Genomic DNA, 18,265 nt, shown 5'->3' on the forward strand with positions numbered 1-18,265 from the left:
AGAGGTGGATGAACGCAGTGCCCTTATTTGGGTGTAGGGACTGATCAGAGCCTGAAGGTACGGAGGTGCCGTTCCCCTCACAGCTCCGTAGGCAAGCACCATGGTCTTGTAGCAGATGCGAGCTTCAACTGGAAGCCAGTGGAGTGTGTGGAGGAGCGGGGTGACGTGAGAGAACTTGGGAAGGTTGAACACCAGACGGGCTGCTGCGTTTTGGATGAGTTGTAGGGGTTTGATGGCACAGGCAGGGAGCCCCCGCCAACAGCGAGTTGCAGTAATCCAGACGGAGATGACAAGTGCCTGGATTAGGACCTGCGCCGCTCCCTGTGTGAGGCAGGGTCGTACTCTGCGAATGTTGTAGAGCATGAACCTACAGGATCGGGTCACCGCCTTGATGTTAGCAGAGAACGACAGGGTGTTGTCCAGGGTCACGCCAAGGCTCTTAGCACTCTGGGAGGAGGACACAATGGAGTTGTCAACCGTGATGGCGAGATCATGGAACGGGCAGTCCTTCCCCGGGAGGAAGAGCAGCTCAGTCTTGCCGAGGCTCAGCTTGAGGTGGTGATCCGTCATCCACACTGATATGTCTGCCGGACATGCAGAGATGCGATTCGCCACCTGGTTATCAGAAGGGGGAAAGGAGAAGATTAATTGTGTGTCGTCTGCGTAGCAATGATAGGAGAGACCATGTGAGGATATGACAGAGCCAAGTGTCTTGGTGTATAGCGATAATAGGAGAGGGCCTAGATCTGAGCCCTGGGGGACACCAGTGGTGAGAGCACGTGGTGCGGAGACGGATTCTCGCCATGCCACCTGGTAGGAGCGACCTGTCAGGTAGGACGCAATCCAAGAGTGAGCCTCGCCGGAGATGCCCAACTCGGAGAGGGTGGAGAGGAGGATCTGATGGTTCACAGTATCAAAGGCAGCAGATAGGTCTAGAAGGATGAGAGCAGAGGAGAGAGAGTTAGCTTTAGCAGTGCGGAGAGCCTCCGTGACACAGAGAAGAGCAGTCTCAGTTGAATGACCAGTCTTGAAACTGACTGATTTGGATCAAGAAGGTCATTCTGAGAGAGATAGCAAGACAGCTGGCCAAGGACAGCACACTCAAGAGTTTTGGAGAGGAAAGAAAGAAGGGATACTGGTCTGTAGTTGTTGACATCGGAGGGATCGAGTGTAGGTTTTTTGAGAAGGGGTGCAACTCTCTCTCTCTTGAAGACGGAAGGGACGTAGCCAGCGGTCAATGATGAGTTGATGAGCGAGGTGAGGTAAGGGAGAATGTCTCCGGAAATGGTCTGGAGAAGAGAGGAGGGGATAGGGTCAAGCGGGCAGGTTGTTGGGCGGCCGGCCGTCACAAGTAGCAAGATTTCATCTGGAGAGAGAGGGGAGAAAGAGGTCAAAGCATAGGGTAGGGCAATGTGAGCAGGACCAGCGGTGTCGTTTGACAAAAGAGGATCGGATGTCGTCAACCTTCTTTTCAAAATGGTTGACAAAGTCGTCCGCAGAGAGGGAGGATGGGGGGAGGAGGATTCAGGAGGGAGGAGAAGGTGGCAAAGAGCTTCCTAGGGTTAGAGGCAGATGCTTGGAATTTAGAGTGGTAGAAAGTGGGTTTAGCAGCAGAAACAGAGGAAGAAAATGTGGAGAGGAGGGAGTGAAAAGATGCCAGGTCCGCAGGGAGGCTAGTTTTCCTCCATTTCCGCTCGGCTGCCCGGAGCTCTGTTCTGTGAGCTCGCAATGAGTCGTCAAGCCACGGAGCAGGAGGGGAGGACCGAGCCGGCCGGGAGGATAGGGGACATAGAGAGTCAAAAGATGCAGAAAGGGAGGAGAGGAGGGTTGAGGAGGCAGAATCAGGAGATTGGTTGGAGAAGGATTGAGCAGAGGGAAGAGATGATAGGATGGAAGAGGAGAGAGTAGCAGGAGAGAGAGAGCGAAGGTTGCGACGGCACAATACCATCTGAGTAGGGGCAGAGTGAGTAGTGTTGGAGGAGAGCGAGAGGGAAAAGGATACAAGGTAGTGGTCGGAGACTTGGAGGGGAGTTGCAGTGAGATTGGTAGAAGAACAGCAACTAGTAAAGATGAGGTCAAGCGTATTGCCTGCCTTGTGAGTAGGGGAGGACGGTGAGAGGGTGAGGCCAAAAGAGGTGAGGAAAGAAGGAGGCAGAGAGAAATGAGTCAAAGGTAGACGTAGGGAGGTTAAAGTCACCCAGACTTTCACCCTCCCCTCTCCATCCTTCACCCTCCCCTCTCCTCATTCCTCTCCATCCTTCACCCTCCCCTCATTCCACTCCATCCTTCACCCTCCCCTCATTACTCTCCATCCTTCACCCTCCCCTCATTCCTCTCCATCCGTCACCCTCCCCTCATTCCTCATCTGTCACCCTCCCCTTATGCCTCTCCACCCTTCACCCTCCCCTCAATCCTCTCCCTCCTTCACCCTCCCCTCATTCCTCTCCATCCTCCCCTCATTCCTCTCCATCCTTCACCCTCATACCTCTATCCTTCACCCTCCCCTCTCCTCATTCCTCTCCATCCTTCACCCTCTCCTCATTCCTCTCCATCCTTCACCCTCCCCTCTACTCTCCATCCTTCACCCTCCCCTCTCCTCATTCCTCTCCATCCTTCACCCTCCCCTCATTCCTCTCCATCCTTCACCCTCATTCCTCTCCATACTTCACCCTCATTCCTCTCCATCCTTCACCCTCTCCTCATTCCTCTCCATCCTAATTCCTCTCCATCCTAATTCCTCTCCATCCTTCACCCTCCCCATTCCTCTCCATCCTTTACCCTCATTCCTCCACCCTCTCCATCCTTCACCCTCTCCCTTTACCCTCCCCTCTCCTCATCCTTCACCCTTTCCTCCCCATGCTTCACCCTCCCCTGTGCTTATTCCTCTCCATTCTCCCCTCATTCCTCCCCCTGCTTCACCCTTATTTCTCTCCATCCTTCACCCTCCCCATTCCTCTCCATCCTTCACCTCCCCTCACTCCTCTCCATCCTTCACCCTCCCCTCATTCCTCTCCATCCTTCACCCTCTCCATCCTTCACTCTCCCCTCATTCCTCTCCATCCTTCACCCTCATTCCTCTCCATCCTTCACCCTCATTCCTCTCCATTCTTCACCCTCTCCTCATTCCTCTCCATCCTAATTCCTCTCCATCCTAATTCCTCTCCATCCTTCACCCTCCCCATTCCTCTCCATCCTTTACCCTCATTCCTCCACCCTCTCCATCCTTCACCCTCTCCCTTTACCCTCCCCTCTCCTCATCCTTCACCCTTTCCTCCCCATGCTTCACCCTCCCCTGTGCTTATTCCTCTCCATTCTCCCCTCATTCCTCCCCCTGCTTCACCCTTATTTCTCTCCATCCTTCACCCTCCCCATTCCTCTCCATCCTTCACCCTCCCCTCACTCCTCTCCATCCTTCACCCTCCCCTCATTCCTCTCCATCCTTCACTCTCCCCTCATTCCTCTCCATCCTTTACCCTCATTCCTCCACCCTCTCCATCCTTCACCCTCTCCCTTTACCCTCCCCTCTCCTCATCCTTCACCCTTTCCTCCCCATGCTTCACCCTCCCCTGTGCTTATTCCTCTCCATTCTCCCCTCATTCCTCCCCCTGCTTCACCCTTATTTCTCTCCATCCTTCACCCTCCCCATTCCTCTCCATCCTTCACCTCCCCTCACTCCTCTCCATCCTTCACCCTCCCCTCATTCCTCTCCATCCTTCACCCTCTCCATCCTTCACTCTCCCCTCATTCCTCTCCATCCTTCACCCTCATTCCTCTCCATTCTTCACCCTCCCATCATTCCTCTCCATCCTTCACCCTACCCTCCCCTCATTCCTCTCCGTCCTTCACCCTCCCCTCATTCCTCTCCGTCCTTCACCCTCCCCTCATTCCTCTCCGTCCTTCACCCTCCCCCCTCCTCCTCATTCTTCTCCATCCTCCACCCTCCCCTCTCCTCATTCATCTCCATCCTTCACCCTCATACCTCTCCATCCTTCACCCTCCCCTCTCCTCATTCCTCTCCATCAGTCACCCTCCCCTCATGCCTCTCCGTCCTTCACCCTCCCCTCATTCCTCTCCGTCCTTCACCCTCCCCTCATTCCTCTCCGTCCTTCACCCTCCCCTCATTCCTCTCCGTCCTTCACCCTCCTCTCATTCCTCTCCGTCCTTCACCCTCCCCTCATTCCTCTCCGTCCTTCACCCTCCCCTCATTCCTCTCCGTCCTTCACCCTCCCCCTCTTCTCCGTCCTTCACCCTCCCCCTCCTCATTCCTCTCCATCCTCCACCCTCCCCTCTTCTCATACCTCTCCATCCTTCACCCTCACCTCATTCCTCTCCATCCGTCACCCTCCCCTCATTCCTCATCTGTCACCCTCCCCTTATGCCTCTCCATCCTTCACCCTCCCCTCAATCCTCTCCCTCCTTCACCCTCCCCTCATTCCTCTCCATCCTCCCCTCATTCCTCTCCATCCTTCACCCTCATACCTCTATCCTTCACCCTCCCCTCTCCTCATTCCTCTCCATCCTTCACCCTCTCCTCATTCCTCTCCATCCTTCACCCTCCCCTCTACTCTCCATCCTTCACCCTCCCCTCTCCTCATTCCTCTCCATCCTTCACCCTCCCCTCATTCCTCTCCATCCTTCACCCTCATTCCTCTCCATCCTTCACCCTCTCCTCATTCCTCTCCATCCTAATTCCTCTCCATCCTAATTCCTCTCCATCCTTCACCCTCCCCATCCTTTACCCTCATTCCTCCACCCTCTCCATCCTTCACCCTCTCCCTTTACCCTCCCCTCTCCTCATCCTTCACCCTTTCCTCCCCATGCTTCACCCTCCCCTGTGCTTATTCCTCTCCATTCTCCCCTCATTCCTCCCCCTGCTTCACCCTTATTTCTCTCCATCCTTCACCCTCCCCATTCCTCTCCATCCTTCACCCTCCCCTCACTCCTCTCCATCCTTCACCCTCCCCTCATTCCTCTCCATCCTTCACCCTCTCCATCCTTCACTCTCCCCTCATTCCTCTCCATCCTTCACCCTCATTCCTCTCCATCCTTCACCCTCATTCCTCTCCATCCTTCACCCTCCCCATTCCTCTCCATCCTTCACTCTCCCCTCATTCCTCTCCATCCTTTACCCTCATTCCTCTCTTTCCTTCACCCTCTCCATCCTTCACCCTCCCCTCTCCTCATCCTTCACCCTTTCCTCCCCATGCTTCACCCTCCCCTGTGCTTATTCCTCTCCATTCTCCCCTCATTCCTCCCCCTGCTTCACCCATTTCTCTCCATCCTTCACCCTCCCCATTCCTCTCCACCCTTCACCCTCCCCATTCCTCTCTTTCCTTCACCCTCTCCATCCTTCACCCTCCCCTCTCCTCATCCTTCACCCTTTCCTCCCCATGCTTCACCCTCCCCTGTGCTTATTCCTCTCCATTCTCCCCTCATTCCTCCCCTGCTTCACCCTCCCCATTTCTCTCCATCCTTCACCCTCCCCATTCCTCTCCATCCTTCACCCTCCCCATCCTTCACCCTCATTCCTCTCCATCCTTCACCCTCATTCCTCTCCATCCTTCACCCTCATTCCTCTCCATCCTTCACCCTCATTCCTCTCCATCCTTCACCCTCATTCCTCTCCATCCTTCACCCTCTCCTCCTGTGGATGGTGTAAGCCCGCTAAGAGCAGCTCGAAAACCTCACCGACAGCTCTGCCGCTGGCTAAGCTCATTATACATGCATCGCACAGCCTCCTATAGCCACCAGCCTTCCCTGTAGGAGGGATGTAGAGAAGAGAGGAAGAGCAGAGCCAACAGTGAGATGGAGAGATAGTCAGAAAGATGAAGAGAGAGAGACCAGTGGAGGCTGGAATGGAATAAATGGAACAGAAACAAACATGTGGCTTCCATATGTTTGATACCTTTCCAATGAGCCCGTCCTCCTATAGCTTCTCCCACCAGCCTCCACTGACAGAGACAGGCCAGAGGGAGGAAAAAAAATAAATACAAATAAATAAAAAAGAGTAAGAAAAGTAAAAGGTTATAAACATATTTCCAATCTCTGAACTGGGATTAGTGTAGTTCTAATCCGCCCTGCAGTCTCCTCTCCTCCCTTCTGTCATGGATTTAGAGAGACAGTCACAAGTCAGGAGGAGGAAAGCAGGATTTCCCTGCGGCTGCAGCGGTTACCATTAGCCACCGTCACCATACGCAGCCCCCGACTTCACTAATCAATTTAGCAGCTCAGCCCTGAGCCACCAGCCCATCACTCATAAGCCATCACCCTCAGCTCTACAATCCACCTAGCTCTCCGGTCTCTGCATAGAAAATATCCAGGGAAATTCCAAGAAAAAAAAAAAAGGACATTAGGTTGTAACGTAAGGAGTTCCTCTCTGGCAGATGATCATGTAAGGTGACCTACAGAGAGTAAAATAATCAGTCAGTCAAGCTAAACAGTAATGCCTGCTTGCCTATGGAAGACTCAGTGGGCATGGATCCAGAAGCATGTCTGAGTATCCAAGCCAATTTAGCTAAGCCATAACTTCATCATGGTTATTATCTAAACTCCCAGCCTGGTCTAACAGAGTGAGTTTTTAGCTCAGGCCTCAGTGCACTGGGGGTCACACACACACAAAAGTATTAAAAAATAAATGAAAGCACCTCTACGGGTCATAAATCTCAGAGGGACAAACACACACACCACACACAAACCATCTGAACACATTTAGAAGAACACAAAAAAAGAGAATGAAAAATCTCAGAGACATAATCAGAAGTACATAGCAGAGTTCCAACAGGTCTACCAGTATGGGACGCATGCACCTTTAACCCTAAAATGAATGCAACTGCTCCTCCCACTAAAAGGAGGAGTTTACACACTCATATGACAGATTAGAATAGAACATTGAGTATTCATATCTTTGAGAAGCCCAGTCTCTGCGCTAAGGAGAGGAGAGTTCAGGTCCATGCTGTAGTAGATAGAAACCCTCTGCTCACATCAGTCACTCATATGTACTGCATTCCTCCTGTCTGACCAGCCAACACACATGCCCTGCAGATAGTCTTGTGTTATAGATTACCTCTCCTAAACACAGACCCATGCATGCTCACACACGCACCATAGTGTACAGAGTGAACTATACACACACACACACTATACAGAGTGAACTCACACATACATACATACATACATACATACATACATACATACATACATACATACATACATACATACATACATACATACATACATACATACATACATACATACATACATACATACATACATACATACATACATAGTACAGAGTGAACTACACACACTGCTCCCAAAAAGAATGCACCCGCCCCATCCGTGCCAAGCCACTGGTCAGCAGCTCACCCAAAGAGGAGTCCGGTAGAAGTGACAGCTGGGACAGATGCATACACCAGTGAGCATCACACACACCTACCTGTATATCCATCACAAACACACACTGTGAGTGACCCTCTCATTCCCGTGTCAACATTCCTCTGCCTACTTTCCCCACACACACACACACACACACACACACACACACACACACACACACACACACACACACACACACACACACACACACACACACACACACACTTTTCTGCCTGTAAAATGCAGCTGACGCCAGTCCACTCAGCAGGAGCCTTAAGTCACCATGGCCATTTAGCCCTGTTCATTCATAACCTATTCACACAGTGAGAAAGAACAGGTTAAACAGAGCACCTCCCCAAAGCCCACAGGGAGAGGGAGGACAAATAGGTGTCTTGCCCACCATCCACAGAGGCAAAAAGCAAAGAGACCTGACAGCACAGAATATACCCCTGCCCTCTATAGAACCACATCAGAGGCCATGGAGAGGACTGTGTGTGTGTGAGAGATGTAGAATATGAGGGGTCTCCTCTCCACATCTCCCTCCTCTCTGTCCAAAATCAGAAACAAGGCCAACTTGTCCCTCCTCAGCCCATCCACAAGCCTCATACACAGCACTACAGGGAGCAGACAATAGTCAGCATTACAGATTTTTAGATAGGGGGCTTTTAGCAGAAGAAGCGCTTAGCTGGCAGAGGGAGTGTTGAATTATTGAACCACCGGGAAGGACACCATGCTGGGACCTTTTTGGGGGGCTCCACATGCAGCACACACACGAGAAAAAGTAGGTGAACCCTTCAGAATTACCTGGATTTCTGCATAAAAGTCATACATTTTGATCTGATCTTCCTCTAAGTCACAACTATAGACAAACACAGTCTGCTTAATCTAATAACAAACAATTATACGTTTTCATGTCTTTATTGAACACACCGTGTAAACATTCACAGTGTAGGTTGGAAAAAGTATGTGACCCCCTAGGCTAATGACTTCTCCAAAAGCTAATTGGAGTCAGGAGTCAGCTAACCTGGAGTCCAATCAATTAGACGAGATTGGAGATGTTGTTTAGAGCTGCCCTGCCCTATAAAAAACACTCACAAAATGTGAGTTTGCAATTCACATGGAGTCATTGCCTGATGTGAACAATCCCGCGAACAAAAGAGATCTCAGAAGACCTAAGATTAAGAATTGTTGACTTGCATGAAGCTGGAAAGGGTTACAAAAGTATCTCTAAAAGCCTTGATGTTCATCAGTCCACAGTAAGACAAATTGTCTATAAATAGAGAAAGTTCAGCACTGTTGCTACTCTCCCTAGGAGTGGCCGTCCTGCAAAGATGACTGCAAGAGCACAGCGCAGAATGCTCAATGAGGTTAAGAAGAATCCTAGTGTCAGCTAAAGACTTACAGAAATCTCTGGAACATGCTAACATCTCTGTTGATGAGTCTACGATACCTAAAACACTAAACAAGAATGGTGTTCATGGGAGGACCACGGAAGAAGCCACTGCTTTACGTCTGAAGTTCGCAAAAGTGCACCTGGATGTCCCACAGCGCTACTGGCAAAATACTCTGTGAACAGATGAAACTACAGTTGAGTTGTTTGGAAGGAACACACAATTCTATCTGTGAACATCGAAACCTCATCCCAACTGTAAAGTATGGTGAAGGGAGCATCATGGTTTGGGGCATCAGGGACTGGACAGCTTGCTACGATCGACGGGAAAATTAATTCAAGTTTATCAAGACACATCTGTCCGCCAATTGAAGCTCAACAGAAGTTGGGTGATGCAGCAAGACAACGACCCAAAACACAGAAGTAAATCAACAGAATGGCTTCAACAGAAGAAAATATGCATTCTGGAGTGGCCCAGGCAGAGTCCTGAACTCAACCCGATTGAGATGCTGTGACATGACCTCAAGAGCGGTTCACACCTAGGGATGGGTACTGAAACCCAGTATTAAACGGGCCCTGGGGCTAGATTATGAAAGACCGTAGTATCGATAAACTCTGACGATATCAGTTCTGCTTTCGATACTGGAGAAATTAAGAAAACACATTTCCTATTTATTATTGCTACATAAACGTCATCTTGCACATTTTCTCACCAACGGTTTCTAATTTGCAATGAGATTAAGACATTCGTCTATGATGCATTTTCGCTATTCCCAATCCAGAAGAGAGATCTCTCTCACGCTACAGCACACACACACACACACACCACACACACCACACACACCACACACACACACACACACACACACACACACACACACACCCTGCTCTTAAATTAGTGACGATGGCGGCGAGAACTAAACGTTCAAAAGTGTGGTTACACTTCAGAGTCGATGCTGACGATGCTCGTTGCCACAAGTGCAACGAGACTTTTGCTTGTAAGGACGGAAACACGAGCAATCTGTCCAAACATCTATGGAAAGTGCATCATGTACAGGCAGAGAAACACTTTGACTGGCTAGCTCGTAGTTCATCTCTCGTTGCCTGATCTACGTTAGGTACGTATGCTAGCAACCTAGATCCCACACACTGAGTTAACTAAATTATGAGAACATAGGTTCCTGATCAAAAGGAACCACTAGCCAGCTGATTGTTTAGCTATGGGTGCGTTCAGAAATTCAACCACCCATTTAAAGATTTTGCAACTCTTTTGTTAAAGTTGCAGCTACAATGAACCAGCCCACTCCCTCTAATACAGCTGGTCCAAGCCAAAGACAAGCCCAAAGCCCCGTCACGCTGGCAGCTAGTGGGAGGATGACTGAGGAGAGGGTGAATGAGTGCCACCTAGCCATGAACAAGTTCAAAGTGAAGGCTTTGTCCACTTTGCAACAGTGGAGTCCAAGGGCTTTAGGTAACAGTCGGTCAGTATATATTGAGTTGTATTCATTTTTAAAATATAGTAGTATAAAAAGTGTTGTATTGTTAGTACCATCCCTCCACAATACCACAATAATGATAATTCAACACATGAACACTTTTTTACTGTAGGGAGATGAGCAAGGCACTCAACCCCAAATATACCCCTCTCTCCAGGAGTTACCTCAGTGACACATTCATTCCTACCTGGTATGGTGTAGAAAAGGCCAATGTGATCACTGAGCTGAAGGACGTGCCAAAGCTGGCCATCACATCAGACGGGTGGACCAGCCTCTGTCAGGACCACTATCTCACTGCTACAGTGCACTACACAAGCCAGGGCAGTGTGAAACAGAAGGTCCTCCACACCAGGGCAGTGTAAAACAGAAGGTCCTCCACACCAGGGCAGTGTAAAACAGAAGGTCCTCCACACCAGGGCAGTGTAAAACAGAAGGTCCTCCACACCAGGGCAGTGTAAAACAGAAGGTCCTCCACACCAGGGCAGTGTAACACAGAAGGTCCTCCACACCAGGACAGTGTGAAACAGAAGGTCCTCCACACCAGGGTAGTGTAAAACAGAAGGTCCTCCACACCAGGGCAGTGTAACACAGAAGGTCCTCCACACCAGGGCAGTGTGAAACAGAAGGTCCTCCACACCAGGGCAGTGTGAAACAGAAGGTCCTCCACACCAGGGCAGTGTGAAACAGAAGGTCCTCCACACCAGGGCAGTGTAAAACAGAAGGTCCTCCACACCAGGGCAGTGTGAAACAGAAGGTCCTCCACACCAGGGCAGTGTGAAACAGAAGGTCCTCCACACCAGGGCAGTGTGAAACAGAAGGTCCTCCACACCAGGGCAGTGTAAAACAGAAGGTCCTCCACACCAGGGCAGTGTAAAACAGAAGGTCCTCCACACCAGGGCAGTGTAAAACAGAAGGTCCTCCACACCAGGGCAGTGTAAAACAGAAGGTCCTCCACACCAGGGCAGTGTACAACTTGCAAAGTAGTAGCAGAGGAGATCTCAGACATTCTGGAAGAGTTTGAGATAGAGCCAAGCAAGAGCCAAGCAAGACTGTAGCTGTGACTGTAGATAATGCTGGCAAAATATGGATGTTGCCATCAAGAGGCTACACATCCTAAAAATAGGATGCTTTGCACACACATTGAATCTGGCAGCTCAGACAATCTACAAAATGACTTCCATTGATAAATGGGCAGCCTGAATTAGAGCAGTGGTCGTGTGGTTCAAGAGATCCTCGATGTCCAAAACAGTCTTGAAGGAAAAGCAGCAGCTCCTTGGTAAGAAGCCAGTTCAATCTATTCAAGTATTATTTAGAAATTCCCACATTTTAAGAATTTAATTCAATATGCATGTGTGCGGTAATTAAATGTATGTTGTTGTCGTCGTCTCAGGCCTGCCGCACTCACTCGCTCATCCTTGATGTCAAGACCAGATGGAACTCGCTCCATCTAATGATAGAGAGATTCAGGGAGCAGTATCCAGCGATCCAAGCAGCAGCCTTGGACCCACGACTGCAAAAAGCAATGACCAAAGACAACCTGGACCGTCTGAAGGACGAGGACTTCCATAAGGCTGAGGAGTTTGTCCAGCTCATCAGAATCCTCTATACATCCACACTGTGTGTGTCATGTGAAAAGAATGCCCCCTGTGGACAGATCAAACCCATCCTCCAAAAACTGGAAGAGAACTTCACTGTGAAGCATGAAGATACATCGTTTGTGGCAACCATCAAAGAGAAGGAGTGGGAGAACCTCTCTGAGCGTTATCAGGATGAGGACATTCAAGCCTTCCTGCATGAGGCCACAGCAATGGACCCCAGATTTAAAGGGAGGCCGGTGAGTGACGCCACCTGGGACAGGCTGAGGAAGACAACAGTTGAGGCCAATGTGACAGGAGCAACACCAGGGCTGTCAGAGGAGCCGGAGCAGACAGACACAGAGCACCAGCAACAGGAGGAGGAGTCTGAAGGAGAGGAAATGGAGCACACAGTCCCTCCATTGTACAAAACAAGGAGTGCCTTAGAAGAGCTGTTCTCAGAGGAGGACAGGGAGTTGAGGTTGACGATCCAACAGGACACCTCGTCCCTCACCCTCAGCGAGCGTGTTGACCTAGAGGTCGAGCTCTACAAAGGCCTGACTCCCATCCCCATGGCTGAATATCCTGTGATGTGGTGGTGGGAGAAGAGAGCTACTCTGCCCCTCCTCACAAACATTGCAACAAGCTACCTCTGTGCTCAAGCCTCCTCCACCCCTAGAGAGAGGGTATTTTCTACTGCAGGGAACACAATAAGCCAGGAAAGGTCCCGACTTCTGCCAGAGAAGGCAAATATGTTGATCTTTCTCCAGAAAGCCTACCTGCATGCACCACCCGTGTTGCTCTATACCACTGCAATTTCTATTGCTGTAAATAATTGTTTATTTTACATTTCAGAAAATAAAGCAATGTTAATTCGGTTCTTAATTTGTTTCATTTTTTTTGTATAACCGGTAAGAATACCGTTAAAAGTACCGGATCAATAAGCAGTATCGGTAAGAGTAGCAATACCGTTAAAATCTTAATGATACCCATCCCTATTCACACCAGACATCCCAAGAATATTGATGAACTGAAACAGTTTTGTAAAGAGGAATGGTACAAAATTCCTCCTGACCGTTGTGCTGGTCTGATCCGCAAATACAGAAAATGTTTGGTTGAGGTTATTGCTGCCTGCCAAAGGATGTAGTTATTAAATTCAAGGGTTCACATACTTTTCCCACCCTGCACTGTGAATGTTTACACGGTGTGTTCAATGAAGACATGAAAATGTATAATTGTGTGTTATTAGTTTAAGCAGACTGTGTCTACTGTTGTGACTTAGATGAAGATAAGATCAACTTTTATGACCAATTTATGCAGAAATCCAGGTAATTCCAAAGGGTTCACATACTTTTTCTTGCCACTGTATTTGCTTAATGGAAAAGAATGGTGGGAAAAACAGAATGTTACACTCAATACGAGTTTAATACTGTACAAAACAATTGCCCATGGCAGAAAATACTTAAAATGGCAAATGGGGGAATTGTGACATTTGGGTTCCGTATTTACAGTGTTCCACTCGTCGGGTTCCGCTTCTCAAACAATGCGTGACAGTCTTCTGGGGCCAGTTGCACCATCCTGGTCTTAACTCTACGCCCAATCTAGGATTGAAGACCAACTTTTTTATGCCCAACTGGTGCGGAATGAGTAAAAGTTCAAAACTGTAGAAAAGCTCCCAGTCCATCTCTACAGGGTGTTTTTCCAACAAAACATCACCTTTCCTGCTCACTGCTCTTTCCATAACATCAACGCAGGCTGAAAGAAATGTTGAGCATCTGCTTTTGCCAAAAGCAATAAAAATGTGTCCAGGAATCTGCCTCCAGAATGAAGGGTGGTTTTGAGCAGAACAACCATGAGCGGTGCAGAGTTATTTTGGTTAGCCAGAGTGAAGGGTGTATTCGTTTTGTATATTATTCTCATCAATTCTATTATTTTACGGCTCCTGGAGGAATACATTTCACTTCGATTTCGGAGGTCTGAGGCTTGCGGGGGACAATCGGCAGGAAATGACATCGTCTGGAACAGGTGTGTGAAGCCCAGATTGGCATGTTATCGTGAAATGCCACTGCCATTGCTGCTGGTTGTTCACTTCATTTAACGTCCCCTGAAAATCCATTACTTTAGATTTGCACATGAGGGAACACACTCACGGTAACACACACACACACTAAGTAATCCTCTAGAATGCTGACACTACAATTAGTCATGCTGCTTCTTTCATCTCCAGTGTGAGTGGGCTCAAGAGGGATCCAGGATGCTGAATATCTAAACCACACACACGCATACACCACCGCAGACACAACTGTCCACAATCACAAATGGACGCACTCCTGGAGACCAGCCAAATGAGCCCACTAGCCCTGAATAACAGGTGAAGAGGGTTTATTCCCATGCGGAGGGAACCATGAGCCTGATGCAGACACACACACTGGAGCCATTCTGCACCAGGGCTACAGTATAGAGGAGATGAAGTGAGAGAAAATGGCAGTAGGGAGATGGGAATGAAAGGAGTTCAATTGAAAGCTCCTCAAATAGTGCTCCAGTAATCAGACTGCAGTTACTGAGCTGTAATCACACTGACAACCTGAGTGGATGAAAGAGAGGAGAAATGGAAAGAGAGAGAGGAGAATGAAAGCAGGTCAACTATAATATTCAAGGGTTCAGCAAACTGCAAGCAAAGGGCTTCCCTCTGTAAGAGTCTCTCATGCATGCCCTCGACTCACACATCGTCTCAGACACTCAGTCTCTTACACACATACTCTGTCCCTCCCCAGGATTAAAATGCAAACGGTGCCCTTTCCACTAACAGAGGCCTTTATTGTTAGTGTAAAAGGAAGGTGAACTCCGGTGAGGGCCAAGGTAAGAAAGAAAGGGAACGAGTAAAAAAAATAAAAAAATAAAAAAATAAAAACACTTAAAAAAGGTCAGGCTTGTGTTCTTTCCTCTCATCCCTCTTAACACAATATTTCTCTCCATCTTCTCCTGTTCAGAAACTGCTTACGCACACACTCTCCTCTAAACTGAACTTGAAGACGGCAGAGTTGGGGGAGTGAGGGAGAGGAAATATCAGCACAAAAGGAAAAAGATGACTTCATTATCAGAACTGCCGTTCTCCATTGAGAGAAAAGGAAAGATAACATATTAGGAAAGTAAGGAGTTCTAAATGTCTCCACTTGGTATTCTATTGTGGACGTACAGTAATTGTGTGGAGCTAGTAGTAGTAGGACTATTCATCAGACCCCCAGGGTATTATCTTAAAGACCATCGCCCATGTAGAGAGCATCTCTCCCTACAGAATATCAACAAGGGATGAATTTTAGTCAGGTTATTTTTTACATGGAGTCAGAACAAACAGCCTGGATTGGATAGATTACTTAAACGTCATGAATTGCTATCTCCAGAGACATCCACATGCATACCAAATAACCAGCAATTAAGGAAAGACATGTTCATTCTTTGCAAGGTATCCTTGCAAGGTATTGCATTTAGTGTGTGTGTGTGTGTGTCCAGCTTTCTATTCTTCTCTGAGAGGCGATGTATCTTTCTGTGGGTAAATCGATTAGTTCCAGGCCAGTGTCAGAGCTAGGACAAGGTATCCTGGCTGGTAACTCTGGCTACCAACCCTCTCACCCACCTCCCCCAACCTACCTCAGCCTTCAACCCCTCTCCTGCCACTAGGGCTTGGCGAATCATGTCAACTTTGTTTTGAGTGAGTGAGAGAGTGAGAGAGTGAGAGAGAGACTATCTGGCCCAAAAGATCGACAAATCATTGACCTGTTTAGAGAGGTAGAGGGAAATAACCAATAGGCTGAGCTGAGTCCTCCTCCAGCCCTGGTCTACACTGCAGCTCTCTGCTGACGCACCGCCCCTGGCCAGGAATACATAAACAATAACATACTGTAGCAGCAGAACCATTTGAAAAGCTGGTGTCTGGCAACAGTTTCAAACACTTCAAAAGAGAGTGAAGGAATAAAACACACAAAATTGTCACCCAAGGCCAAAGAGAGGTGTAAGAAAATCCCCTCGCCTACATGAGCAAATCTGAAGTGAACACCCTCTTTCTCTGCTCTCCCACACAGAGCTGAGGATGGCTTTTATAGCCTGGTTTACCATTCTCTATAAGGAATCTAGGGAAGGAGGAATGAAGGCCCAAACTCAAACATGCTGCAGGGAAAACCAGACAAATGGCCAGTTTTGGTCAAAGGGAAGCAGTGAGCTGCTGCACTAGAGGCCACAGTTTAATCTACCCTGAAATAATGGTTATCCTCCACATCCATCGCTGTCTTTTTTTTAGAATGTTATCTTTCAGCATGGGTCAGGCCAGAATAGTCAACTTCTGTATTAAACAGACTAGAGCAGGCCTGGGCAGTAGAGCTCCTTAGAAAAACACCCATAGACTGGGTCTGGGAGAGAGGCAGTGTGAGGGCGAGGAGAGAGGGGCACCTTGTCAGAAAGAATTTGCCAGTGAGTTTCTTCACGTAGCTCCATGGCGTCAGTCAATATTGGGCTGTCAGGCCCGCACGGCCACAGCTGCAGCCCACGGAGACAAGGTCGCTGTTCAAGAAGGTCTGGCCATCATGATCAATCAGTGTTGTTACCCTGCCAACGATGGAGATAAACCCCACCCCCCAACAACAACAACAAAACACATTCTTTCACTTCTGGTCAGGTCAAGGAGTAACAAGACCAGTATCCCACTTTCTGTCTTATGCATAGAGTATGATCATTACATTCACTGACTGCCTATCTCACTCTCCCCCCCCCCACACACACACACACACACACACACACACACCACACACACACACACACACACACACACACACACACACACCCACTCGCCCCTCTATAGGGACATCTGGCTGATGAGAGTAGGAAGTGTATTTCTGTGAGACAAGCTGCTCGATCTGTGCCACTGAATGCTTGTCATGGTGTCAAAGACCTACAGTTGCCAGGACTTTGTCTGTGACCAGAACATGGAGAGGGTGACAGGTGCATGAGCATCGGATGACAAGTTATGGTCATGCACAGGACACCAGTGATTTACTGTATTCAGACCAGAATATGACCCATATCTGAAAGCACCTCTCAATGGGGTTGGAAATGATCAGCTCTCTTGTATAATCCGTTTAGACTTCATCTGCAGCATACTACACAATCTTGTTATGTCTACAAGTATTTTAAAAGTGTAAGACCATGAATGATGGTCTCTTATGTTTGGCACAACTTCACAAAGTGCTAAAGTGCCTTCTGCATGTCCCTGTGGAGAGGGATTCATTTGATTTGATGCATAGTAAGTGCATGTGCAAGTGTTGACCAAACCACAACAAGTATAGCCTCTCAACAAATGAAATATATCAGCCCATTTATCTTACCTCTCCCCCATGGCCATCAAAAATCCCAAATATAGAAGGGTGACTCTTGTTCACGATGTCAGTGACGACCTCGAAGCGGTCTTCCATGTGATCTCTCCGGCCTTGGATGGAGTACACCGCCACATTGTTGCTCTTGAACTCCCAGGTTTTGGAGAACTCTGCGTCCAGAACGTCGAGACCCCCGAATTTGTCATTCTGCATAATCTCCGCCACTTTCCCCTTGACCATTTTGACAGCATCCCGGCTGGACTTGACGATGGTTTTCACCTCATCAGTGTGGAAGAAGTAACTCCATAGAGCCAGGCTTATGCATAGGAGGAACAAGGTCTCTGGTCTGAGCAGAAAATAACGCATGATCCGACCCAAAAGAGACAACAGTGTCATCGTATCCTCTATCATTTATACAAACAACAAATCACTGCAGGTTGTTATTGTTTACCCGCAACTTTCAGTCCATTATTATCGATGCTACAGTAAATAATCAGCGAAACCAAATTCAAACGTAGTCTACAGCACATCTGGTGTAAAAATCTGAATTAATTCAACCCAACACGGATAGCTCACATGTAGCAATGCGGCTTGATGTATTGGAGAATCCGTAACGTTAGACACTGCGGGGTGTAAGACTGCCTTGGCTGGCTCACTCTAGCCTAAAACCCCGTGAACCAGCGATTGTCCCTTGTCCATATGATGCAGTGAATCACAACCGTTGCAAGGAGGAGAATGGTTGCTATATTAAACCTCAGTCGGAGAGACCCCACTTTGAAGTACCTCGTTTAACGCTAACTTGAACGCAGACTCCCTCAACCTTTGACAGCGAGGTTGCGATTGAGTTGTAAATAGTGCACTCAATTTGAAGCCGAGAAAGTGTTCGTTTTCAGGACCGCACCAATTGGAGCACGTGAGGTGTGCACCATGCAACCTTGTTTAGGATAACATACATCATATTTCTGGAGGGGCAAACTAAATGTCATGTGCAACTTTATACTGGCTGAATAGACCATTTATAGAATTTGGGTAAATTAATTTTCGATCTACGTAATTTATTGACGGATG

General features: G+C 48.3%; 1 protein-coding gene across 1 annotated transcript in view; it reads right to left on the minus strand.

The window, feature by feature from the left end:
* The window catches only part of LOC106612907 (protein phosphatase 1L), a 50,619-nt gene extending 32,444 nt beyond the window's left edge, over positions 1–18,175 (minus strand). The window contains exon 1 of the mRNA XM_014214565.3: positions 17,210–18,175. Within this exon, the coding sequence (XP_014070040.1) occupies positions 17,210–17,608 (399 nt within the window). The 5' untranslated portion in view covers positions 17,609–18,175. The remainder of the gene's footprint in view (positions 1–17,209) is intronic.
* Between the last annotated feature and the right edge of the window lie 90 nt (positions 18,176–18,265).

Source organism: Salmo salar, chromosome 09 (assembly GCF_965601325.2).
Source record: "Salmo salar chromosome 09, fSalSal1, whole genome shotgun sequence".
Taxonomy (NCBI): Eukaryota; Metazoa; Chordata; class Actinopteri; order Salmoniformes; family Salmonidae; genus Salmo; species Salmo salar.